Source organism: Leptonychotes weddellii, chromosome 5 (genome assembly GCF_054177405.1).
Source record: "Leptonychotes weddellii isolate Sample4059 chromosome 5, ASM5417740v2, whole genome shotgun sequence".
In the NCBI taxonomy this organism is placed as follows: domain Eukaryota; kingdom Metazoa; phylum Chordata; class Mammalia; order Carnivora; family Phocidae; genus Leptonychotes; species Leptonychotes weddellii.
In genome coordinates, this window is record NC_138373.1 from 140,975,398 (window position 1) to 141,002,272 (window position 26,875).

A 26,875-nucleotide genomic window follows, 5' to 3' on the forward strand; every position below is an offset into this window, starting at 1 on the left:
GTGAGACAGCTCGTCAGTTCTGAGGTCTGCACCTGATTACCTGGGTTACCGAACAGCGCTCTACCGCCAGGCGTCCTTTTCAGACAGTAGCTATAGTTCTGGAACGGAAGGTTATTGTGTGTGAGGTGGGTGGGGCAGGTGTTTTGTGAAGACTAACACCTCCCTCGGTGGCTCCTGCACTCTTGTTTTTCTAAGCGGGAGAGAAAGGGTGGAGGAAGGTTTAGAGCGATAAAGCTTGCGAAACTTCTTGGGATCCGACTAAATACGTACCTCTGATCACTGATTAAGGAGACCAATACTGTCAGGTCAACCCCTATAACAGTCTTCAATGAGACTGGACTCGAGTGACTTAAAAGTGCCATGTCAGTAGTGACTTAAAATTGTAAGTGCAAACTAGTTTTTTGTAGATCAAATTCAGGGATTATTTGTATGATGACTTTTTTTTTTTTTTGGATTCTGTGAATAAGTTTTATCCATTCTGGAAATTTAACATAGTTTAACGAGAATGCTCCAAACCTGTCGCTTTAAAACCCGATCATTTTCTGGTAATGGCTTGAAAGTCAGGTACTTGAAGCTTCCTTCTAGACTTTGCAGGCTTTTTTTGTTTGGCTTCCTGTCTTATTCTTTAATATAAATATTAATGTTAAAGCTTAAAAATGGTTTATCAGCTGAGTATATAAGTAGAATTCTTGAGACAGTATTAGTCATAAAAGACACTTGGAGGATTTTGTAAAGGGAAGGAACCTAGTGGAAGGTAAAAGGTAAGGACCTTCATTCTGTTCAGATCCATTTTACACACATGCCAAAACCTACCTATTCTTTTATCTCTGAGATCCATAAACACTCAATAAAAACAGACACATTGTACTTCTATACAATAAATACCTCTGAACAATACCTACTCTTTGAAATTCATTATTTACCCCCCCCAGGTCCTTTTACTGTGCTTAATTCAAGTGACTAGCTTCATCATCCCTTTGTATAGGAGTAGAAGTGTGACATCTTCCTGTCTTGCATGACTCATATTCATCTTTCTTGAAGTCTATTAATTTGCCTCTTGAAAATGTCCACTCTTCCTTTTCACTACTAGTACTCTAGTTCCAGCCATCATCATCTCTCATCTGAAGTATAACCAGCTTCCTAATTATGGCTTATTTGCATTTACTGTGGCTGGATCTGTAGTTTTCCACACCAGATTGAGTGACTTTTTCAGAAATGCAGAGCTAATCACATTGTCTTCATGTGTAAAGCCCTTCAGTGACTTTCATTGTTTTTAAGAGAAACTAACATCCTTAACCTGTTTGGGTCCCTGGTTACCTTTCCAACCTCATCTCCACAGTGTGTTCTGGCATTCCTTTCTCCCCTAATTACTCTGTTCTTTCTGTTCTGCTTCAAGTACGTGGCTTTTGGTTATGATACTTTCTCTGCTTGGAAATGCACTTCTTTTCCTTTTCATCCAGTTACTACTGCCTGTTCAGTTCAGGGAAGACTTTCCTGGTTAGGAGAGATTCATATAATTATGTTCACATGACACCATTGCAGACTTGCCATATTTATTAATACTTAATAAATTAATGAGATGTTTCTCATGTGATACTGTGTAAGTGCTAAATAAATGTTTGTTAAAGGAATTCGTTCAGTGCTTACTAAATGTCCTAGAAATTATATTAAGCATTTTATGTGTCATCATCCTTAATCCAACAGCCACTTGATATATTTGGGTGGCATGTCCCCCTTCTTATGGATTAGAAATAGTGTTAGGGAGATAGTTGGTGGTCCCAGTGCTAGTACGTATTAGAACAGGCATTTGAAATCAGGTTTCCTTGCCACTGAAGATTGTGTACTTAATCACATAACATTTAATTCTCACACTGTGCATCAGAACACCTGGGAAGCTGCTCAAAATACAAATGCCCTGACTGCACTTTATAGATTCTGATTCCAAAGGTCTGAAATAGTAGGTAGGCATCTATGTGATTATCAAGTTGGCCAGTCATTTGGATGTTACTAGATGTATTTAGATGTTCATCAGTGTTTGAAAACCATTACCTTAGACAACAGTTCAGTGCTTTATGAGTTTCAGTTTTCACACATTCACTGTATTTCAGATTTTGTATGTTCTTAAAGCAAGGAGGAACTGTAGACCTAAGGAAGTGAGCTTAGTGGTCATTCTAATTTCCTACCCAGTTATTCCTTCTCCCCCTTCTCCAGCTGAAGGGGCTGAATAGTGAGATGCTACCCCAATGCTACTTTTTTTGAAATTATGGTAATTTTAAGAATCTGAGTGAGTTGCTGTAGTAAAAACTACGCTAAGTACGTGGGCATCAAGTGCCAGAAGAGTTGGATGTGATTTCTCCTCAGATCTTATTGTTCAGATTACTAGTTTGATATTTGAGCATATGTTGCCTTATAATTTCTCATGTTACTTTTTTAAGTCTTATGGTACAATGGTCTTAAGTTTGTAAATAGTGATGGAATGTTGTACTTCCTGTTTGTCCTACTGCACCTAGTATGGTACTTTACATGTAGTAGGTAACCAGTAATTTGTTGAACACATGTGTGCATCACTGTTCATTCCTAAGGCTCTTTAGTGTTTGTGTTTTTCTTAAATAGGTTTGTCTCCTGTAAGTAATCTGTTCTAGCTCAACTGATAATTACTAGATACTTTTTGTAGTTGTAAAGAGAATGGTTGTACTCGGCTGGTGTAATCTGAATAAGATAAAACATGATGGAAAGCCAATGTTAACTGTTTTTTTGAAAACTGTATCTTTTTAAAGCTTATAGTATTCTCTGAGTGCTCTCACAAGAAACAAAAATGTATTTCAAGAATATATCTCAGAATCATCTTACTTTAGATGTAAATAGATAAGCACTGCATATGGGAATGTAAGGTACGACATTTTCCCCAAATTTTATGAATCACTTTGCCAAAAGTATTTGTGTCATGTTAATGTAATTCTTATTTTGAATCACAAAATTTCATTTTATGAATACTTAGCTATATAAATCACTGTAAGGTGGTATTCTTTTATTTTTAGGCATTTACATAGAAAGAAATCTCAGACACTTGTGCCTCTTTAAGGAATAAAACAAACTATTTTGAATTCATTGGTATTTATTTGTATTGTTCATTAGTGGTCAGTGTGTATTATTTTGTGCTTATTGAAAGCCTAGTTTCTGCTAGGTGCCATGAGACTAACAAGTACTAAACATAATTTCATTATCAGATGTAATTACAGTAACTGTTTTATTTGCATTACAGTATTTCCATAATACATAAATATATAAATGCAAACTAATTCTACTTTTTAATATTTTATTCTTGGGGAATTAAGGGACTCTTTGCAGTTGTGTTACTTACAAATGCAGGATTTTTTTTAGCATAAATCTGATTTTACTCACTATATTCCTGCTATCTCTAGAGTTTATGAGTAGGCAGAACTGAAGGAATTGCCAGTTCCTTTCAGCTACCTGCCATTAGGTGCTGTAACAGTCAACGCACCTTCTGGCAGGTGCATGTAAAATTAAGTTTGCATCAGATTTACCTTCTGGTTCTACCAAAAACCAAGTGATGGCTGAGCCAGATGGTAGAGAGATATACTCTTGGAATCATAATTAAGTTGTCCCAAATCTTACTTTGACTGAGATTTAGGAGGGAAAGATGATTGACTTTTTTTTTTTTAAAGATTTTTTATTTTTTTATTTTATTGAGAGAGACAGAGAGAGAGCATGAGAGAGAGGAGGGTCAGAGAGAGAAGCAGACCCCCTGCTGAGCAGGGAGCCCGATGTGGGACTCGATCCTGGGACTCCAGGATCATGACCTGAGCCGAAGGCAGTCGCTTAACCAACTGAGCCACCCAGGCGCCCCAAGATGATTGACTTTCAAGTAAATTCTGCTAAATGGTGTACAAGGGGAAATGGCTTATATGAATGGACATTTCTGTCATTTATAGCTTTGTCTTTGGAAAAGATGGGCTTTTTTCTTCAACAATCAAGTGAAAATTTGAAAAGCTGTCATTTTAAGAAAAGATATTTGGACTCATATAAGGTTTCTTTTATGTTGCTAATAATTCAAAATCTCATTTAAGTTCAGGTCTTCTTTTAAAAGTTCTTCCAGTTCATCTGTCTTTAGCCTTCTGTTACTCTCATGATATTCTTGGGTCTCCTCGGCTAATCTTTTTCAAGGTTACAGCCTTAACTGCTGTACTGCTTATAAGCTCATGGTACCCAAAGTTTTGTCTTCAATCAAGACTTTTTTTCTAAGTTTTTGGCCTGTATATCTAAAAACCTACTAGATGTATCTCCATGTGAATGTCATTCAGGCAACTCAACTTCAACATGTCCAAAACTGAATTCTTCCTCTCACAAAACCAAGAGTTATCTCCTCTAAGTCCTGCCTGGATAAATGGCTTCACCCTCCACCTAGACTCTGAAATGGGAGACCTGATTGAGATTCCTAGTTGTGTTCCTTTCCTTTATCTAATTGGTCACTAAGTTCTCTTAGTTCTAACTCGTACTTGTTTCTTACTTTTTCCTTTCTTTTCCTTCCTTACTATTACCTTACTTGAGCAACCTCTCCCTCTGTTAAAATTTGTTTAAAATTTGACATATAGTACATAAAAATACATAGCAAAGTTTAATATGTAATTATAAAATAAATATCCACATAACATCTTTGAAACACCCCCTCTTCCCACCATCTCTTCCCTGTCTTCCCTGTCTCTAATTCCAAGTGTCCTTTCCTTTGTCTTCTTGCTTTGTATACATTCTAAATTATCTATATCTATATCTATATCATCTATATCTATATCTATCTCATCCCTGAACTACATATTGATGTTCTCTTCAGTCTTGTCATATTCCCTGCTTCCACTCCTAGTATATCTTTCATTCTGCTTGATAGAGTGATTGATCTTACTCATGCTTGAAACCCTTCTGTGGCTTATGGCTTGATTGCTTACTACTAATTGCTCTTGGTGATCTGGCTTTTCTGTTTCTTTTGCCATATTTCCCTGTTTCCTCCAGCTTTTATCGGAATTGCTTTGTTTTTACTTTGTCTTTACTTCTATACTTCTCCCATTCTCTACTTCATTCCTGTTCACCTTTAGAGACACCTGTAGCATTACTGTTTTGCTAAAACCTTCTTCTCTCTGTTCCTGGTTTTTTGTTTGTTTGTTTTGTTGTTGTTGTTGTTCCTGTAAGACTTTGTATATATATTTTGTAGATTTTATCACTGTGGGCTAATGCTATGGTTGGTTTACTTCTCTGTCTCTTGCCCCTTTGATGGTAAGATCTCATGGCTTATTTTTCCTTCTTTCTCCCACATTTCTTACATAGTATCAGGTACACAGTGGGTTCTCAATAAATATTAAATAATTTACCAGGTGAATTTCCATGTCTATTCCTACCATGTGTATGCTTTACTGTTGGCTCTGTTTGGATGACAGATGAGCTTCTCAAATTTGAATATTACCTCTGAAAGTATCCTTTGTTTTCATACTGAGCTATTTGTAGTTCTCAAATCACATCATGGTCTTTCTCCCCTACTATAGCATGGTATGTACCTCTCTGTTAATTGCTGTAAATCTTTGCAGATCTGAGTCCATTGGCTACAGATTAAGTCCCTAAAGAGCAGAAATGTTTCCGTTTACATCTGTATTCCCAGTGTGTAGAACTAGTGCATGGCATATAATATGTAGCTACTCAGGCAGAATTAGAGGAATGGATATGTAGGTTTTAAATAGGGTTTTTATGTCCCTTCAGCTCCCCCATCAAAATCAGCAGCAGATGTTCATAGAGAACAACTTGGCATAGCAATAAATATTTTCATAATGCCAATAGCAACATTTTCTAACTGCTCACAGAAATGCAGCATTAAATTAAAAAGGGAGAGTCTCTATTTCTGTTTACAGACAGTTCAAATCTTTCATAGAAGTAGGTCATATTTATATAAATATAATTTAATTAACAGAGAAAACTGGATACAAACTAGTGCTACTTTAGTCCAGTGACCTTCCAAATATTTTTGCTTGTGTGTTCTCTAAATAATTTTGAAAAACAGTGTACTCCTTTGCATGTTTTTAAGTTGATGGTATCTAAAAATTTTTTGTCAAGGGTTTAAAAAGGATCTAATTTCTAGGTTGTTGTATATTGTGATTATGTTTTACTTTTATCAAAACCTTGGAGTTTTTGCTTATTAATTGAAATAAACTTGTTCTGGGCGCCTGGGTGGCTCAGTTGGTTAAGCGACTGCCTTCGGCTCAGGTCATGATCCCAGAGTCCTGGGATCGAGTCCCACATCGGGCTCCCGGCTCAGTGGGGAGCCTGCTTCTCTCTCTGACCCTCTCCTCTGTCATGCTGTTTCTCTCTCGCTCGCTCTCCAATAAATAAATAAATAAAAACTTTAAAAAAAAAAACAAAACTTGTTCTTATACATCCATATGACAGCCATCTTATTTCTTAATTGTAATTCTGTGATAGATAAGGCATGGGGTCTCGCTGTTAATATCTGGAAGAAATAAAGCACAGCTCCTTTCAGTAATTTTTTCCAAATTTCTTTTTGCTTTATTTTACTTTTTTTTAAAGGTTTTACTTACTTACTTGACAGAGAAAGAGTGTGCGTGAGTGTGAAAGAACAAGCAGGGGGAGGGGTAAAGGCAGAGGGAGAAGCAGGCTCCCCGCTGAGCAAGGAGCATGATATGGAACTCCATCCCAGGACCCTGGCATCATGACCTGAGCCGAAGACAGATGCTTAACCAACTGAGCCACCCAGGCACCCCTCTTTTTTGCTTTATTCTTAAGAGACTTTCAGTTAATGCATTCTTGAATTACGTTTGCCCCATTCAAAGTTTTTTATATCCAGGGAAATGGCGTGTAATAAGATTGTGATGGCTGAGAAAAATACTTTTCTTTGGTCAAGTGGGAAAAAATTGTGAGGAAAGAGTTGGTTAAGGAAGATTTGTAGGACACAGACTTTGTCAGACAAATCAGTTTTAGGAAGGAGTAAACATGGAAGTGGAAGATTTGAAGAGTGAGAGGGTTTTAAGACCTTTTTGTGCCATGGACCCTTCACAGTCTAGTGAAGCCTGTGGACCCCTTCTCACAGAGTAATATTTTAGGATCAGCTTGTCAGTTTCTACAAAAGCCTCTGGGATTCTGATTGGATTGTATTGAGTCCATAGATCAGTGGGGAAATTGGTATCTTAACAATATTGAGTCTTTCAATTCATGAACACAGTCTTTCCTTTTAAGTCTTTGTCAGTTTCTCTCATCAATTTTTTTGTTGTTTTCATTGTGGAAGTCTTGTATATCTTGTTAAATTTATCCATGGGTATTTCATGTCCTTGAAATGGTATTTTGAAATTTCAGTGTTTGTTTCTAGTATATCAAAATAGTCTTTTTAAAAATGTTCCGTTCTTGTATTCTATAATGCTAAACTCATATTAGTTCTAGTTTTTTTGTAGATTCCTTCTGCCTTTCTGTGTACAAGATGTGAATACTTTTTATTTTGTTTTTCTTAATTGCTTTGGCTAGGACCTCCATTAGAATATTGAATTAAGGTGGTAAAAGTAGATATTTTTACTTTGTACCCAAACATAGGGAAAAAGCAATCAATTTTTTTATTTTTAAATATAATATTAGCTGTAGGTATTCAAAGATTCCATTTATCAGGTTGAGGAAGCCCTGCCCTGCCCTTCCCTTCCCTCTCTCTTTCTTCCTCCCTCCCTCTTTCTTCTCTCTCTTTTCCTTCCTTCCTTCCTTCCTTCCTTGTAGGCATCATGTCCAATGTGGGGCTTGAACTCACAGACTCAGATTAAGAGTCACATGCTCAATCTACTGAGCCAGCCAGGAGCCCTGAGGAAGTTTCTTTCTGTTCTTAGTTTGCTGAGAGTTTTTATTGTGGATGGGTGTTGAATTTTGTCAAAATTTTTTTCTGCTTTTATTGAGATGATTGTATGTCCCTCCTCCATTATTCAGTTAGTAAGGTGAATTACATGAATTTGTTTTTGAGTGTTAAATCAGCCTTGCATTCCTGAGATAAATCTCTCTTGGTCATCGAGTTGGATTTATTGGACTTGATGTACTAGTATTTTGTTAAGGATTTTTACATGTCGATGAAGGATATTGGTATGCAGTTTTCTTTTGTGTCATTTGTTGGTGTCAGGGCAATACTGACTATATAACATGACATGGAAGGTGTTCTCTTCTGTGTTCTGGAAAAGCTTGTACAGACCTGGTTATTATTTCTTCCTTAAATGTTTGATAGAATTCAGCAGTGAAGCCATTTGAACCTGGAGTTTATTTTGTGGTAAAGGTTGTAGTTATGAATTGGATTTCTTTTTTATAGGACTATTCTGGTTTTCTGTTCCTTCTTGAGTCAATTTTGGTAGTTTTGGCTTTCAAAGATTTTTTCCATTTCATTCAAGTTGTTGAATTAATTGGCATGAGATCATTTATAGTATACCTTATTGTTTAAAATCTATGGGATTTAAATAGGATTAAAATCTGTAGGATTTCCTCTATTTCTGATATTGACCATTTGTGTCTTTGAAATTTTTTCTTAATGTAGCTAGAGACTTATCTTTTTAAAACACTGGCTTCATTGATTTTTCTTTTTTCATTTCTCTACTAAATAGAGTATTACATTAAATTCAGTCTGTTTCATTGATTTCTACTCTTTATTTCCTTTTTTTCTACTTATTTTGCGTTTAGTTTTCTTTTTTTTTTTTTCCTAGCTTCCTAAGATGGAAGGTGAGACCACTGATTTTGGCATTTCCCCCCCCCCCACCATATAAACATTTAAAGCTGTACTTTATCCACTAATCACTGCTTTACCTACATCCCATAGATATTTCATTTTCAGTCACCTCAAAGTATTTAAAATTTTTCTGTGATTTATTTATTTTATCCATTGGGTTATTGAGAAGTGTTTAATTTCCAAATATTTGCATTTTTTTCCTAGATATTTCTGTTACTGATTTCTAGTTTAATTTCATTGTGGTCAAAGAACATGTTTTATATTTCAGTAGTTTTAAATATGTTGAGATTTGTTTTATGGTCTGGAAGAATATAGTTTGTCTTACTGAGTGTTCCATGTACACGTGAAAACAAAATGCATTGTGCTGTTGTCAAGTGGGGTGTTTTGGGTCATGTTGTTTGATAGTGTCATTTAGGTCTTCTGTATCCATACTGATTTTTTGTCTACTCAGTCTAGTCCATCTGTTACTGAGAGAGGATCCTTGAAGTCTCCAATTATAATTGTAGATTTGTCTGTTTCTTTCAGTCATTTTTTGCTGTATTTATTTTAAAGCTCTTATTCAGTATGTACACATTTAGGATTTTATGTTTTTTTGATGAATTGACATCTTTGTTATTATGAAATGTTGCCTATTCTGTTTGTTATTAATATGGCCATTCTAGCTTGGTATATTTTCACATTCTTTTAGTTTTAAGTCATCTTGTAAAGTGGGTTTAAAGTGGATTTCTTTAAAGCAGCATATAATTGGATCTTGCTTTTTAATCTAGTTTGACAATCTCTGCCTTTTAATTTGAATTTTAAATCATTTGCACTTAATGTAATCATTTATAGGGTTGGATTTAAGTCTACTATCTTGCTATTTTCTACTTGTCACAATTATTCTTTGTTCCTTTCTTCCTCTTTTCCTACTTTTTGTATTCATTTTACTTTTAGGATTCCATTTTATTTCCATTATTGACCTTTTAGTTGTATCTCTCTTATTTTACTTATTAGTCTAGGATTTATTATATGTCTTTAATTTGCTATAATCAATTTTCAAGTGATATTATGCTACCTAACATATAAGAATCTTCCAAAAATATACTTCCATTTCCCCTCTCCTGTCCTTGTTTGTCATATTTTTTACTTCTTCATAAGTCAATATGTTTTTGTTTTTGTTTTAGATGGTCAGTTATCTTCTAAAGACAACATGAGAAGTTTTTTTAAATATACCTGCATAATTTTTATTTCTAGTGTCCTACATTCTTTTTGTGGATTCACATTTCCATCTGGTATTTTTGTCCTTCTGTTTGAAGGACTTCTTTTAATATCTCTTGTAGCGAATACTTGCTGGCAACAAATTCTCTTAGATTTTGTTTTCCTGAAAAAATATTTCACATTTATTTAATTTTAATTTTAATTTAATTTTTTTTAAAGATTTTATTTATTTATTTGAGACAGAGAGAATGAGAGAGAGAGAGAACATGAGAGGGGTGAGGGTCAGAGGGAGAAGCAGGCTCCCTGCTGAGCAGGGAGCCCGATGCGGGACTCAATCCCGGGACTCCAGGATCATGACCTGAGCCGAAAGCAGTCGCTCAACCAACTGAGCCACCCAGGCGCCCTTAATTTTATTTTATTATTTTTAAAGATTTTATTTATTTTTTTGACAGAGAGAGAGTGAGAGAGCACAAGCAGGGGGAGCAGCAGGAGAGGGAGAAGTAGGCTCCCTCCCCGCTGAGAAGGGAGCCTGATGTGGGGCTCCATCCCAGGACTCTGGGATCATGTGAAGTGAATGAAAGCAGACGCTTAAGCTTAACTGACTGAGCCACCAGGCGCCGCTCACCTTTATTTTTGAAAGTTTTTTTCCCATGGCTTATAGAATTCTAGGTTGATAGGTTTTGATTGTTTGTTTTTTGTTTTGTTTTTTGTTTTAGCACTTTAGAGACCTCCATTCCTTTGCCTGACTTGTATAGTTTCTGATGAGAAGTCTGGGGGAAATTCTTATCTTTTTTCCCCTCTATATGTAATTTTCCTGTTTTCTCTGGCTGCTTTTAAGACTTTTCTCTTAATCACTTACTTTCAGCTACTTGATATGACATGTCTAAGCATGGTTTTCTTTGTGTTTATCCTGCTTGTAGTTTATCAAATTTCTTGACACCTTGTATAGTTTTCATCAAATTCAGGAACATTTGGCCATTATTTTTTCAAATATTATTTCTCCTTTTTCCTTCTCGTTTTTGGGACTCATTTATATATGTTATATAGATATTATCCCACAGGTCACAGAGACTTTGCTCATTTTTTTTCCCTAGCCTTTTACTCTATCTTCAGGTTTTACTAATTTTTTTTTTTAAGTAGGCTCCACGCCCAGCATGGAGCTCAATATGTGGCTTGAACTCATGACCTGAGATAAGACCTGAGCTGAGTTGGGACTCTCAACCAGCTGATCCACCCAGGTGCCCCATGGTTTTTCTAATTTTATTTCCTACTTTGTCAAATTTGTTAATCATATCCTCTGAATTTTTTATTTGAGATATTTTATTTTTCATCTCTAGAATTTTTATTAGGATTTTTAGAAAAAGTATTCCATTTTCTTTCATCATGTTCATGCTTTCCTTGAAGTACTTAGATATACGATAGCTTTCTAATGTCTTTAATGTCTATAATCTCTCATTTTGGAGTCTTTATTGATTGATTTTGGTCTTGATTATGAGCACATATTCTTGTTTCTTGGCATGTCTAATAATGGCATGCTGAACATTGTGAATGTTACATTGCTAGATATCTGAAATTTTTTTGTCTTTCATGAGTATTGGGTTTCATTCGGGTAGGCAGTTAAGTAATTTATGATTAGTTTGATCATGTGAGCTTGCTTTTAGTTTGTTAGGGCAGCTTTAGAGTACATTTTATTCTAAGAACAGTTTATCCTACTACTATGGCATGGTCCTTGTGGGGTTTCTGCTGAATGCCTTTAGTGATCAATGAGGACTCTCCAGTCTAGCTTGTGAGATATTAAGTGATTTGCAGCCCAGTGTGAACTTGAACTATTCAGCTTATAGCTTTCTGGTTGGTCCTTGACTGACCTGGTTGAGTTTCACACCATGTATGGGCATCTTAGTGTTCAACAAAGCATCGAATTTCTGGCTCTTTTTCAGCATAGTTCTCTCTCTCTCTCTCTCCCTGATTTTCCCTCTTCTCCTTGGAATTCTATCCCAGAACTCCTAGACACCTCTGCATCCTTGAATTCCAGTTTCTCTCCTCAGCTCTTCTAACTCAGGTAGACTACTGCTTGACATTCTGCTCTCTACTCCCGTTTGCAGTGTACCTCTAGGCAGAAAGGTGGGGCAATCCTAGGGTTCACCTTGTTAGTTTGGTTTCTCACTGGGATTATATGCCTGTGCTGCCTGTTCAATGTCTGAAAATATTTGTTTCATATATTTGTCCAGCTTCTAGTTGCTCAAGGTGAGAAGGTAAATTTCAGTCTTTGTTTCTGCATCATGACTAGAAGTGTGTAAAATTTTAAAAATATTTTATTACCTGTTGTTTGTGCATGGTTTACTGTTCTTTTGCCACCAGTGCTTTTCTTTTAGAAGATATTCTCAAGTGATTTCATAGTTCAACAGTAATTATTTTATTTACTTATTTGTTATTATTATTTTATTTTTTTAAAGTTTATTCATTTTTTAAGTTAATCTCTATATGCAGCATGGGCTCGAACTCAAGACCCCAAGATCAAGAGTCATATGCTCTTCTGACTAAGCCAGCCAGGTGCCCCCAATCAATTCACTATTCGTTATTTTAGTGGTGAATAAAACTTTTATAAAATACAAACTTTTTTTTTTTAGATTTTTTAAATTTTTTTATTTGACAGAGAGAGAGACAGCGAGAGAGGGATCACAAGCATGGGGAGTGGGAGAGGGAGAAGCAGGCTTGCAGCTGAGCAGGGAGCCCGATGCGGGGCTCTATCCCAGGACCCTGGGATCATGACCTGAGCTGAAGGCAGACGCTTAACGACTGAGCCACCCAGGCGCCCTTATAAAATACAAATTTATTGTTGAGTATAGCATTAGCTCTTTTCACGTTTTTTTTTTAAATAAAATTTTATTTATTTGTCAGAGAGAGAGAGAGTGTGCATGCCCAAGCAGGGGGAGGGTTAGGCAGAGGGAGAAGCAGGCTCCCCTCTGAGCAAGTAGCCTGATGCAGGACTCGATCCCAGGATGCTGGGATCATGATCTGAGCCAAAGGCAGAGGCTTAACCTACTGAGCCGCCCAGGCATACTGCTCCTTTCAGCTTTTATATGGTGGTTTTTAGTGTGAGGAAAGATTTAGACCCTCTACACCACTAAAGTCTTGAGGGTCCATGTTATATATAGTTGAACAACATTCATGTCACTGTCAAGTGTGAATATGTTTTTTCCTGTTCTGTAATAATTGAGGTTGAAAAGAACAATTTGGTTCCTAGATTTAAATTTATATTCAAGTGTGTTGGGTTCTTTGAAGACAAAACCAACATGTAGCTTTTGTCTCTGTAGGATTGTTTTGTTCACTGTTTGGGGTATATTAATGAATGTTAAGTGCTTAAACAAGTAAAAACAAATGATCAGTGCTTCCCTGTCCCTCTGTGTCCCCCTGTGTTTCTAGGTAACTATAACTACTCAATATTGCAGCCATGGAGTCCATGCTTAATAAGTTAAAGAGTACTGTTACAAAAGTAACAGCTGATGTCACTAGTGCTGTAATGGGAAATCCTGTCACTAGAGAATTTGATGTTGGTCGACACATTGCCAGTGGTGGCAATGGGCTAGCTTGGAAGATTTTCAATGGCACAAAAAAATCAACAAAACAGGTAAGTTTCAATTCAGAGTCCATTTGGCAAAAACACACATGCTAATTAAGTACCATAATGTGCATATGCATTTTTATGTTAAGAAATGTCAAAAGTAATGGGTTCTTTACTTCTCATTTCTATCTAATGAAGTCATACAAAAATAAATGCTTTTAAATATGCCCTGAATCTCCTGGTTACAAATATATTGTTTGATATATCATCCCATCTTGTAATTTAATTTTGCTTACTTAATAAAAATTAATGTATCTGTTGAGCAAAGAAGCATATTAGATTTTTAATTTTTAAATTTAATTTTTAAAAAAATTTTTAAAGATTTTTATTTATTTGTCAGAGAGAGTGAGAGGGAGAGAGCACAAGCAAGGGGAGGGGCAGGCAGAGGGAGAAGCAGGCTCCCCGCTGAGCAAGGAGCCCAGTGTGGGACTCAATCCCAGGACCCTGGGATCATGACCTGAGCCGAAGACAGATGCTTAACCGACTGAGCCACCCACGCATCCTGCATATTAGAATTTTAGTGTTTCTTTTAGAATAAAAATTGTGTTCCTTTTCAAATTTGTCAATATGCTATTGGCAAAATACTCCATTAAATTTTTCCAGCATTAAATGCATTCTTATTTAGTGCATTCTTATTGCCCTTTTATTTTATAGTCTTCTGGAAAATAGACTTCTGTAACATTCTTTTGTGTTTAACTTGATGGTTTTTATTACCAGAAGGGAGTAAATTTGTGGAATAGTAATGTGTTTTACAATATATTGATTTCAAAGTTATTTTAAAACTGTTCTTTCAGTAGAGTCATTTGAATGAGTTGTATTTTTATTTTTATTTTTTTAATTTGACCTAAGAGACCAACAGATGGTTCTTAGAAATGTGGAGGATTGTTAGTGTTAAATTTTACTAACAGTTTTCTGTTGGAATTGTTAAAGAATTGAAAAACCTCCAGCTTTAAAACCTCTGTAGAAATAGGTTCTTTAAAAAGAAAAATCACTGTTTCCAAAGGTACTTTTATTTCTCTACAAGTGAAACATACGGATTATAAGACGTTTGGGATTAATTACACATGTTTTCCAGTGACTCTGTCCCAGTTATACAGTTGTGGATATGCATTATTTTTGACTTTTCCAAAGTCAGCTTATTTCCCAAACAGTAAGTGTATTAAAGACTGAATCGGCTTTGGTTATCCTTTTATGAAGTAGGAATCTTGGTCTTGTGATAGATTGCTGGTATGTAGTTTATATCTGCCCTGTAAATCTTGTTTTTATTGCTATTTGGTTGAAAGTCTTTAAGTTCAGAGCTGATCTGTATTTTAAATGCTGATTGATTTGTCATTTTTGAACAATGTTTTCTCTCTCAATTCATCAAGAGCTCAAAAAAAAGGTGGTTTCTTGAGTATTGAATGCTTAAAAAGCTATTAATCAGGCCATGAAGTTATGTAAATGACCAACCTCTAACATTAGCTTTTATAATCAGTTATATAAGGGGAAAATGAAAGAACACCAAATGTACTAAATATTGCATTATTTATTAAGGATGTAACATAATAGTGTCTTTGCGCTTAGCCAAAAGAGTTCTAGTTGTGTTTGTATCAGAAGTCCATATGTGGAAATTCTCTGATAATGTTGAGGCTTCTGTTACTGTTCATAGAACATGAAAACCAGGCATAAAAAATAGGTAATTGATTAGATATTGCACAGTAATACACCAGTTCTCAACTGCTGAGTGCCAGAATTGGGTTCTCTTAGGAGACTACTATATTCTTCCCCCCGAATTTATTGCTTTGCGGAAAAAGATAGTTTTGGAATATATCTGTGCTCTCTCTGGATACAGTTTTGAATCTTCTTTCTTTACTTCTTTCAGACCTAAGGTGTCTGACCTGAGTATCTGGACTACTGGCTAATTCCTTAAGGAACAGCTAAGTCTTTAACCACCTTGGCATTGAAGCCTCATTTTAATTTCTCCCTTAATTGTAGTTTTAATTCTTTTTCAGTGATCTCATTTTTTAATAAAAGGGAATTATAGAAGATAGATAATCTAGAGCTGTGCTATCCACTATGGTAACCACAGGCTACATATGCCTATTTCAATTAGTAAAAATTAAATTCAGTTCCTTAGGGGCACTAGTCACATATTCAAGGTTCCTTAGCTCTGTGGGACTAGTATTACCGTACTGGACAATGCACATATAGAACTTTTGATCATTACCGAAAGTTCTGTATGACAACACTGATCTTAGAGAAACCAGGAGAAAAATAATGGAAAAGGATATTCTTCTTGGTCCTTTTCTCCCCCCTCGCATGAAGGGACACTGAGAGCATTTTTCTTAACCCTCTCAGCCTTTCTTGGTCTAGTATACAGTGTACTTGATTGCATTTGTGTTTTATAGCAGATTATATGATCTTAAATTTGACTTTGAGGTAACATCAGGTTAGGGATTTAGGGGCAGGAGGTTCTGTGTACTTTTTTGTTAGGGTTATTTCAAGTTCACAGTAGTACATGATGAATTATAATTTTCAGATCATGTACAACTTTTGCCTTTTTAATGTAAATGTTTGAAAGCCTCTGAAAGGAGTGGAGTAGTAATAAAAGCACCTACAGAACAGATGAAAAAAGTACATATTTATGAAACTTGGAATGTAGGAAGATAAAAAGAATTGGTAAATAAAAATTTACTTGTGTGCCTGGTAACATCATTGTACCTGATTGGACATCTATATTATTATTATTCTGGGTTTATGATTCCAAAAACCAATATCTGTTGTTTTTGTTTTTGTTCTTGAAAGATATTCTTTGAAGAAACATCTCCTAATAAGTAATTTATGAAAGTTCAATTAAGGGGCGCCTGGGTGGCTCAGTCGGTTAAGCGTCTGCCTTCGGCTCAGGTCATGATCCCGGAGTCCCAGGATCGAGTCCCGTTGTCGGGCTCCCTGCTCAGTGGGGAGTCTGCCTCTCCCTCTCCATCTGCCTCTCTCCCTACTCATGCTCTTTCTCGATCTCTCTCTCTCAAATAAATAAATAAAATCTTAAAAAAAAACACAACGAAAGTGCAATTAAGAATTCCAAGAGTTTTCAAGAAAAGTTTAGAGTTGATTTTTTACAGTTAAATAAGGTGTTTAGAGCAGTTTTGTATATAAAATTAAGATTTTTAAAAGTTATTATTTGGGTAAACTTTAACACAACATGTAAATGTGTTGAAATGGATAGATCATTAATTATAGCCTATGAGCATTTGAAGCTCCTATGTAGGCTTATGTATTATTTAGTTTCCTTTTGAGTGTTCATCTAGAAGCAACTCTTGGTTCCTAACCCTTACTCTTTTTAGAATTTTAGTAGAGATGTTATAAGACATTTCAGGATGACATTTAGGGAATAAAAATTGTGTCTATTTAGTTTTTTAAATATAAGCATATTTTTAAATTACGTGGAATAGTGCACAAATCATGAGTGTACAACTTGATGAATGTTCAGTGTGAGCACACCAGTAACCAACATCCAGATCAAGGAAACATTGCTAATCTTCATCATGCCTTTTCTTAGTCATTACCTCTCCCCATTCTTCTCTCCAGTGGTAACTGCTATCCTGTCCTTTGACTCTTGAGAGTAATTTTTCCTGTTTTTGAACTTTAATTTTGTGTGTGTGTGTGTGTTTGTATTGCTTGTTTGTTTTTGCACTTTATTTAAATGGAATCATGGTAGGTGCTCCTGTGTTTGGTTCCTTTTCCTTAAATGTATGTTCATGGGATACATCTAGGTTGTTGAACATAGCAGTTTTTCTTTTCATTAAAACACAGGGTACTGCTATGAACATTTTCTGGCCTGTTTCTTTTGCCCTGACTACTGCATAAGCTTTAAAACCAGTTAAATGACTGTTCCTATGAGGATAATGAAGATAGATAGATTTTTTAAAATTATGTAATGAATATTTAACTGATACTCATTATTATAGCCACTCTACCAGATGTAGTCTTGGACATGTCCCTTCCTTACTGCAAAATCTACATTATATTATCCAAATGCCAGTATTTAGGTGAGGCTTGCTGGTATTGTGTAGGCAAAGGCATAATTAAATTATTATGAAAAGCTAAAGTATAATAAATTAGAAGTTTTAAATAAAAGAAACCAAAAAAAGGAAAAAAAGAAACCATTGTGCAAAGCTAAATGTGTTAGTCAAGTAGCTTAGGTCAATAATGATCATAGACTATCTTTAATAATTTTAAGGGGTATATCTTGTTACTCCTCAGTCTTCTCAAATATCAAGTTGTTTTAACTTAATCTAAATAAAAATTTAAGTTTTGTTTTATTGTTTTAAAAAAGGAACTTTGCCCTGAAATCACATGAAAAATGAAGAAGAGTATGATGTTTGCCAGTCATCACTGGTCAGTCATGAAAGGTCTATAAAATAGAGTTTACAGGGAATATCTGTGTCTCAGAAACCATCCCTGATGGCTTTGAGGGATAGGTTAGTGGAGGTCATGATTACTACTAGGGAATCCTAGACACATTGGTATATATCTACTTAGATTTTATTACTTAGACTGTCTTGTTTTCAGCAAGAGTTCAACTTTGTAGTAAGCTAAGTAGCTTTAAAAAGTTATAAATTAGACTTGCATCAAAAGGTAGTCTCCATCTTGACAAGTATTAGTTTTCAGAATAATTTATTTTATAGCCATTTTTATTTAAAGATAGGTGATTGAGAAAAAACACTTTTTAGTAGGTAACTTCCTTTGCCAATGTGTTTTCAAGACTATGAAGTGAATAAAAAAACAAAAGAGTGCCAAATACTCTTACATTTTGTTTTAGTAATTTTTGTATAAAAAAAGAGACTCCAAATTTAATTAGAATTAACAGTTGACTCTTAAGTGGAAGATATTTCGGGTAATTGCACTGCCTCATCTTTTCTGTATATTTGAAAATTTTCATAATAAAGAGTCAAAAAAGGTTTCAATTCGGGATGATAATGGAAAGCTTCCAGTAACTGCTTGTTTTTATTGACCGCTAGGCAATAAACATCTGAATGTCGTCTAGGTGTAGATCCTGTAGTGGATACAGAGACACTTAGGTCATGGTTTCTTTGTTCTTGGGAGGGGGCATGGTTTCTTTTTTTAAGAAGCTTGTAATATGCGTAAGGTAACAGGACTTTTACACAAGTGATATGTGTTAACAGGGTGGGTAGTGAAGTAGTAGAAGGAAAACATAAATTAAAAGACGATAGTCTGTTCTGACAAAAAGTTTTGAGGTGCAGGCTAAGAGTTTTTAGGAAGTCAGTATGAGGTCTGAGGGTTAGTTAGTCACAACTTTATTGAAATTGGTTTATTTTATTTATTTATTTTTTTAAAGATTTTATTTATTTATTTGACAGAGACACAGCAAGAGGGGGAACACGAGCAGGGGGAGTGGGAGAGGGAGAAGCAGGCTTCCTGCAGAGCAGGGAGCCCAATGCGGGGCTTGATCCCGGGATCATAACATGAGCTGAAGGCAGATGCTTAATGACTGAGACACCCAGGCGCCCCGAAATTGGTTAATTTTAATTAAACCAATTGGAACAAAGAGAAAATCTTTTTAAGATGGTTGATAATCTTTTCTGATCTATGTAAGAATCTTTTATCTGTGACTTAAAATAATAAATGAATATCTGAGAGAATTTTGTGTTGTTTCTTTTTCTTTATGAACTATAGTGTTTTTCCTTAAGAGTGGTGAAATTGCAAGAGCTCAAGAGCCATTTCATATGATCTTTTTTGTAAGGACTTAAAACATCTCGAAAAAATAAACACATTTAAATTAGATGCATTTATAAAATGTGTTGTAGCAGAACACTTACTAAAATAAGATTGTGTGCACAAATAGTGAGATAGGAACTTGAACTTCTAGGTCATTTGTTTTTAGTTCAAATTAATATTACATAACACTCTTAGCTCTTGATAGTCCTTTGTCTCATAATGATCAAAAGAGCTAAGATTATGAAAAAAAAAGAGCTAAGATTATATATTTATACATGGATGCTATTTAAATATCTCAAATGATTGTTTTCCTGAAGACATACGTTGTGTTTTCCTGGGGTGCTCTGTATTTATTGTCCCTGTATTATTTCTGGGAAGACAGAATGGTGTATTGGCTAAGCATGTGGTCCTCAGAGTTAAAATGACTAGATTTGAATCTTGATCTTACCAATTGTGAGATTTTAAATAATACATATACCTTCTCCACAGTGTCTTCATCTCTGAAATGAGGATAATAGCTTGTCTTGTAGGATTGCTGTGAGAAATGAAATCACAAATGCTTTGGGAATGGGATGTTCAAGTTGAGTTACTAAATAATCCCTTTGTTATCACTTTTCAGAGACTGAATCCTCTAAAATCCCTAACTTACTTATATACATTTAAGGAGCCTCCAACTTAAAACAAGTTGTGTTTGAGAAATTTATTGGTTTGGGATTCTGCAGTGAATCTCTGTTAGGTAATTAAGTTGCCAGGCTAACTTGTAAAAAACAATAATTCCAATGTAGCAGAAATAATAAGAGAACAATAAAATGGAAAAATATTGTCTTGGATATTGATAGTTGAGTAGTAGTAGGTTTGAATTAGAGACTTTTGAAAGATACTTGTATAAAAATTCTGAAAGTCATTCAAAATCTTTCAAAGAATTTTGGTAGGCCAGCATTGATTCTTTGCTAATTTTGCTTCCAACTTTATCATTTTTCTTTCCATTTATGTTGGAGATCTAGCATCACTGACATGTTACACAGTGGTAATATATCAGTTGTCAATACAGCTATTTTTTTATTGATTTGTTAAGCTTGGGTAACTGGACAGGAACTATTTTTCCTTGGGTAACAGAGAAAATGAAAGGAAGAAGATGGTTAAGGAGGATGTGTGCTTTTAGTAGTACAAATAAGCTGTGAGTGATCTAAAAGAGAGACAGTGGGAGAGCAGCTTCCAGTACTGGTACCATTCATTCCCAGTTAACTGCCCAAAATAAGACAGGGGTAGGCTGGAAGGAAAGAGTGAGTGTAGGTTATTCATATGTAAAAGTTGCTTACAAAATGGGTTTTTATATAAACAAGCACTTCTTGACATACACAACTTTTCTTCCAAAAAAATGATTCAAGATTTTATAGGGTTATCAGGTTATCCAGGGTTATCATTATGAGTAACATTTTGAATTTTTAAACATTTTAACTTTTATGTGAATTCTGGTTAAATAAGAGATAACTACATAGGGTTCGGCACATTACATACACCTTGTGTGTATCAGGCTTCAAACATGGAGATTTTCCTATGTTCTCCTTAGATAGGGTTCTAGGTCTCATACTTTTCAAAATATTTAGATTTGCTAATAATGAAGGAAACAACTTTTTGATATCAGAAAAGTATTACAATGGTGCTATAATTTCCATGACATTAGATTTTAGTTATTTCTATTTGTAGACTGTTGTGACACTTGAATAAAATCTTATTACTTTTGTATATTCATGATTAAAATTAGACGCACAATTCTTTCACTAGGAAGTGGCTGTTTTTGTCTTTGATAAAAAGCTGATTGACAAATATCAAAAATTTGAAAAGGATCAAATCATTGATTCTCTAAAACGAGGAGTCCAACAGTTAACTCGACTACGGCACCCTCGACTTCTTACTGTCCAGCATCCTTTAGAAGAATCCAGGTAAATTTTTATAAAAACTTACATAAATGACTTGTTGAACAAATAGTTAATAATTGTATGTTTAAATTCTGTCTGTGGAGCATGCTGTCAGTGAAAAATTCTTAGAAACTGAGTGTTAAGGATTTATTATTTCTGTAAAATTTATTTGCATATGCTATGTATTTGCCTCTTTTTGAAATATTAATAAAAGTTTTCTTCACAGTTGCCATCAGTCTGTGCCATCAGTCTCTATGCTCAGCACTACAGTGGTCAAAGTGGAAGATACAGAAGTATAGCATACAGTCCACGTCTGAAAGTAGCTCTCCTTGTTTATTTTATAGAATATTTTGTACCCTTTGCATTGATTACATATTTGTGGGCTCTTTTTATGTGTGTTTCAGGTACTCTTCTAAACATGTAACCTTCTGATATGCTGAGCATATCATATGTGTAACCTGCAGTTACTCTACCGTTTATTTTTCTCAAGGATGAGCTTGGGAACTGTTGCTGAGAATGACAAGAATTTGAAATTTATGTTGTGTAATCTTAACTGGATCCTCAAGCCTGTGGTGCTTTTACTAGTACATTAGATACCCTAGCTATATAAACTTTTCTCACATTACTCATAACCCCTAATTTCCTTCTTTCTTCCTTCCTACCTAGCAGACTGTATTCGTCTCTCTTAATTCAGAAGATCTTAACGAAGTGGTTTGTCATTTGTGTTCTATGGACCCTAGAATTTTAAGGATAGGGGAAGAACAGATAGGTGAACAAACAGAGCTGGCAGAGTTCTAGGTTTCCAGTCTCCCTTCAGCTAGGACACTTCTACTTTTATCTTTGTATGTATTGGATTTCTGTATAATTCTTACTTTGGAATCTTCAGTAACCCCCTGTCACTTATCCCTCTCCGCCAAGAGCACGAGTTACTTTCTTTCAACCTAAAAGAAAAAAACTAATATTTACCATGAAAACTGTATTAAATGCTTTACATTTGTTTAACTCATTCAGTTCTCAGAGTTACATGGGAGAAATGAGGATCAGAGACATTACTTAAGCCACATAGTTATGACACCTTGATTCCTCAGCCCATGTTTTTTTTATTCTACTATATCATGGTGTGCCTACCCAGAAATATGCCCATATATCTCTTATGATGATAATATTTTTATAGCTCTCCTTTTCATGAATAAACCCAAAAGAAGAGTATAGTTGTTGACTCTTACGTAACATTCACTATTGTGAACTCTTTATCCTGAAGTGGGTAAGTTTTGTTTGCCACACTTGTCCTGAGCATTCTGACCGATGCTGTTTTCTCTGGAGTGTTTTCTATCAGCGTCTACCATGTCACCTATCAGAATGCCCACCCATCTTTGTTATTTTAACTGGTATCAATGTATCTTACATTTCCTCATTACATTCTAAGACTCGTGAGGGGAGAAGCTGTCCCTGCAGCTTCTTTTATAGTGATATAAATATTATAGAACTAGGGATTTATTGGTGATCATTAAGAGAGAAAATTAAGATTACTTTAAGGCATCTTCACTGTTAAGTTGTAAAACTGTAAAATTGATAGGAATAGGACAACTTTAGGGAAGGAAAAAATGACTTCCAGTTTTTTATGAGTTAATAATGTAGAAATAACACTGGAATTATCCAAAAGAAATGTGCTATAGTAAAGTCATCCAGGTGAAAGCTCGGAGTTGGTGATATGTTTTGAGGGTAACATGTAGGCAGTAATTAAAACCATGAAAAAAAGAATTTTTCAAGAGCATGAGTCGAAAGAGCAGAGTACTGAGGACAGAACTTGAAATGTAGAGGGAAAAGAAGAGCCAGGAAAAGAAAGGAGCGATCATTGTTACATGGCAGGAGAAAAACAGGCAGCTGAAGGTCATGGAAGCTAAAGGAGGGGAGAAGGGACCCACTAACACTGAGCACCACTGAGGAAAAAGAAAATAAGGACTGAGGGGCACCTGGGTGGCTCAGTTGGTTAAGCAACTGCCTTCGGCTCAGGTCATGATCCTGGAGTCCCGGGATCGAGTCCCGCATCGGGCTCCCTGCTCAGCGAGGAGCCTGCTTCTCCCTCTGACCCTCCCCCCTCTCATGTACTCTCTCTCATTCTCGCTCTCTCAAATAAATAAATAAATCTTTAAAAAGAAAATAAGGACTGAGAAGAGTTTGTTACGTTTGACTAGTGAGACGTTGTTACTGATCTTTAATAGTATCAGTAGTAGGATGGTGGTTTGGAAGCTAGAAAATAGATACTGAGGAGCCCAGCAGAGAAGACTTCATTATGTGAATAAAGTCCCAGAGGCGGAACTGAAAGGAAATATTGGGATGATAGTTTAATCACTAATATGGTGAAGTTTAGGGAAATGAGGTCATTCATGTTAGATGAACTTTATGCTTTTTTAAAGTAGAAAGTGGATAATAGGTGAGTAGTGGGTAAAGGGGGCCATGGAATGAGGAGCTAGGAAGAGGACAATAAAGGAATGTTCTTGAATGTTGAAAAAGCAAGGTTAAAGTATACTATGTGACTTAACACTTAAAAACACTTGGGTTTTCTATTCTTTGCTGGTGCTTATGACATAAGCAACAGAGTAAAAGAAACTTGTAGTGGTTATTACAGGGTTAGTAGGGGTTTGCTCAGTAAAAGGTAATTTGGATGATAGTTTATTGTGATAGTTGGGAGAAAGAAAGGAATCAAATATGTATGGTCAAGACTGAATACTTTGAATTTGGTTAATAAAGGTGTTGGGGAGCTAGATTTGGTGGAGGTAGTAAAGGGGTAGGAGATAATGGCTAGTAAATAGCTGTGGTTGGGAAAGTGGTTCTTGAGAAGAGGATATAGCCCTTCTGGTATGTGACTGTAATGTTGATGGAAGTGAATATTCATGAAAGATAAGAGGGCTTCCAGCTTGAGGAATAATCATATGGATGTTGATGTGGCCAAGGATGATGTTGGGGTCAAGACAGAGAGGAAACAAATAGGAGTAGCTCAAATGCGTGAGTCATGGGAATTATAGAAAACTGGAGAAAAGACTTGAGAGTATTTGATCAATTTTCCTCCAGTACAGTTCAGCAAATGGAAATCTGGTGTCCACTGTGTTTATGAGCTTGGTTAGAGAGTAAAGAACAAGGTAGCATCTTTTTTGATGACTGAGCAGGTGTAATAATTCTCTCCCTCAGCCTAAGCAGCTCTGTGTTAATCTTTCATGTATATTAAGCTTCTGCATATGCTTTCATTTGAAAAATGGGTTCAAGGTGAAAGAAAAGTTACACAGGTATAGTGGACAGATGAAACAGCAAAAGGTGTACTTGCCATTAAACAGTTACAGTCCGGGTACGTTTGGTCTATCTTTGTTACACAATACCTTGTATGTAGTTCTTTATTGCCAGAGCCTAAATAAGCCCAAGGCATAAAATGTTAGGACTTGAGTCTCAAACACTTGGTAATTACAATAGCAGTAGTAAAGATTTATTAAGTTTACATGCTAGTGACTCTGCTATGTACTTTACATTCATTATCTCCTTTGATCTTCACAGTAACCCTTCAAGGCTGTTTTTTATCACCAATTTACAAATGGGCAAAGTGAGGCTCAGAGCCGAGGTGTCCAGGTCACCTAGTCAGGGAATAGGGATGCTGGGACTTGAAGTTGGGTATTTGTCTTCAAAGCCTGAGCTCTTTATGATTACTCCATGAGGCCTACTGAATGTTAATATCTAACATTTTCTAAATTTCTGAATATTCTTACACATCAAAGAGCAGTAACTTAAAAATTTAAAAATTGTGGCGCCTTTTAAAATTATATATAAAATAGGTAAAATCAGAGCTGCTCTTATTGAAGTAGTTACAGGGGACCTGGAGCTGTGCTCTTTGCCTCTTTCTGACTCCTCTTGCTCCAGAGGGTCTGGGAAATCTGCAGGTTCCTTTGAGCGTATTCTGAAAATGGTGGTTTAATTGTTTTATTAATGCTGAAAGCAAATCTAAGTCTATCTTCTTGTTGACTACTAATATTTTATGTATATTTGACTTTGATAATGTGGGAAAAAAATGATGGTAAATAACTCTTTTTCTTTTTTAAAACAGGGATTGCTTGGCATTTTGTACAGAACCAGTTTTTGCCAGTTTAGCCAATGTTTTAGGTAACTGGGAAAATCTACCTTCCCCTGTATTTCCAGACATTAAGGATTATAACCTTTATGATGTGGAAACTAAATATGGTTTGCTTCAGGTATGTATTTTTATTCATCACGTGAAAAGAGTTTTATCCTTCAAAATTGCTTTTGGCTATTTAAAACTTCTTAGCAATATCAACTGCTTTATGTAAACCTTTGGATCCTCTCAGTAATTTAAAAATTATTTCTATGTTCTACAGTTTTTCTACAGTTTATTGTTAGGTTTAAATTATATTTTAAATTTATGAAACATAACATCAACCAGTCAATAAGTACCCTTCTACAAAGGTTACCAATGTTATGTGTCATAACAGAATCTTTTCACCTTGCAAAACTGAAGCTGTATCCACTAAACAATAATTCTCCATACCCATCCCTACCACTCGCCAGCCCCTGGCAACCATTCTACTTTTATTCTCTATGATTTAACTACTTTAGGTGCCTCATGTAAGTGGAATCATATATGATTTTTCCTTTTGTGCTTTATTGCACTTAGTATGATGTTCTTGAGGTTTATCCATGTTGTAGCATGTGTCAGAATTTCCTTTCTTTTTAGAGCTGAATAATCCATTGTATGTATTTGCCACATTATGTTTATTCATTTGTCTGTGGACACTGGGGTTGCTTCCACATCTTGGCTGTTGTGAGTAATACTGCTCTGAACATGGGTGTAGAAGTTTCTCTTCAAGATTCTGCCTTTAGTTATTTTGGGGATGTACCCAGAAGTGGAATTTCTAGATCATATAGTAATTCTATTTTTTTATTTTTTGAGGAACTAGCGTACTTTTTTCCATATTGGCTATCCCATTTTATATTTCTACCAGTAATGCAGTGCAGAGTTCTAATTTCTTCATGTCCTCACCAACATTTATTATTTTCTAGTTTTTGATAGTGGCCATCCTAATCGGAGTGATGTGGTAGACCATTATGGTTTTGATTTGCATTTTTTTAGGAGTTAGTGAATTTAAGCATCTTTTCATGTACTTATTATCCATTTGTATATCTTCTTTGGAGAAATATCTATGCAAGTCCTTTGCCCATTTTTTAATTAGGTTGTTTGTTTTGTTGTTGTTGAATTGTAGGTGTTCATTATATATTCCAGATATTAATCTCAGTATATAATCAGATATATGATTGGCAAATATTTTTTCCTTTTCTGTGGGTTGCCTTTTCACTCTGTTGATTTTGTCTTTTGATGCGTAGAAGTTTTTATTTCGATATATCCAATTTATTTTTTCTTTTGTTGCCTGTGCATTTGGTGTCATATCTAAAAAGACTTTGCCAAATCCAGTGTCATGAAGATTTCCTCTATGTTTTCTCCTAAGAGTTACATAGTTTTAGTCTTATGTTTAGGCCTTTGATTTGAGTTGATTTTTACATATGGTTTAAGATAAGGGTCTAACCTCATTGTTTTGCCTGTGGATATCCAATTTTTTCAGTACCCTTTGTTGAAACTTCTGTCCTTTCCCCATTGAATGGTCT

At 35.3% G+C, this 26,875-nt stretch overlaps 1 protein-coding gene across 4 annotated transcripts in view; it reads left to right on the forward strand.

Moving 5' to 3' along the window:
- SCYL2 (SCY1 like pseudokinase 2) overlaps positions 1-26,875 on the forward strand; it is a 57,181-nt gene that overhangs the window by 642 nt on the left and 29,664 nt on the right. For 3 of the 4 annotated variants that reach the window (XM_031024624.2, XM_081822254.1, XM_081822256.1), the window contains exons 2-4: positions 13,379-13,583; positions 21,081-21,238; positions 25,305-25,449. In XM_031024624.2, coding sequence (XP_030880484.1) covers positions 13,407-13,583; positions 21,081-21,238; positions 25,305-25,449 — 480 coding nt within the window. In that variant the 5' untranslated portion in view covers positions 13,379-13,406. Of the gene's footprint in view, positions 1-6; positions 25-13,378; positions 13,584-21,080; positions 21,239-25,304; positions 25,450-26,875 lie in introns of those variants that run through there. The other variant, XM_081822255.1, reaches the window with a different exon arrangement.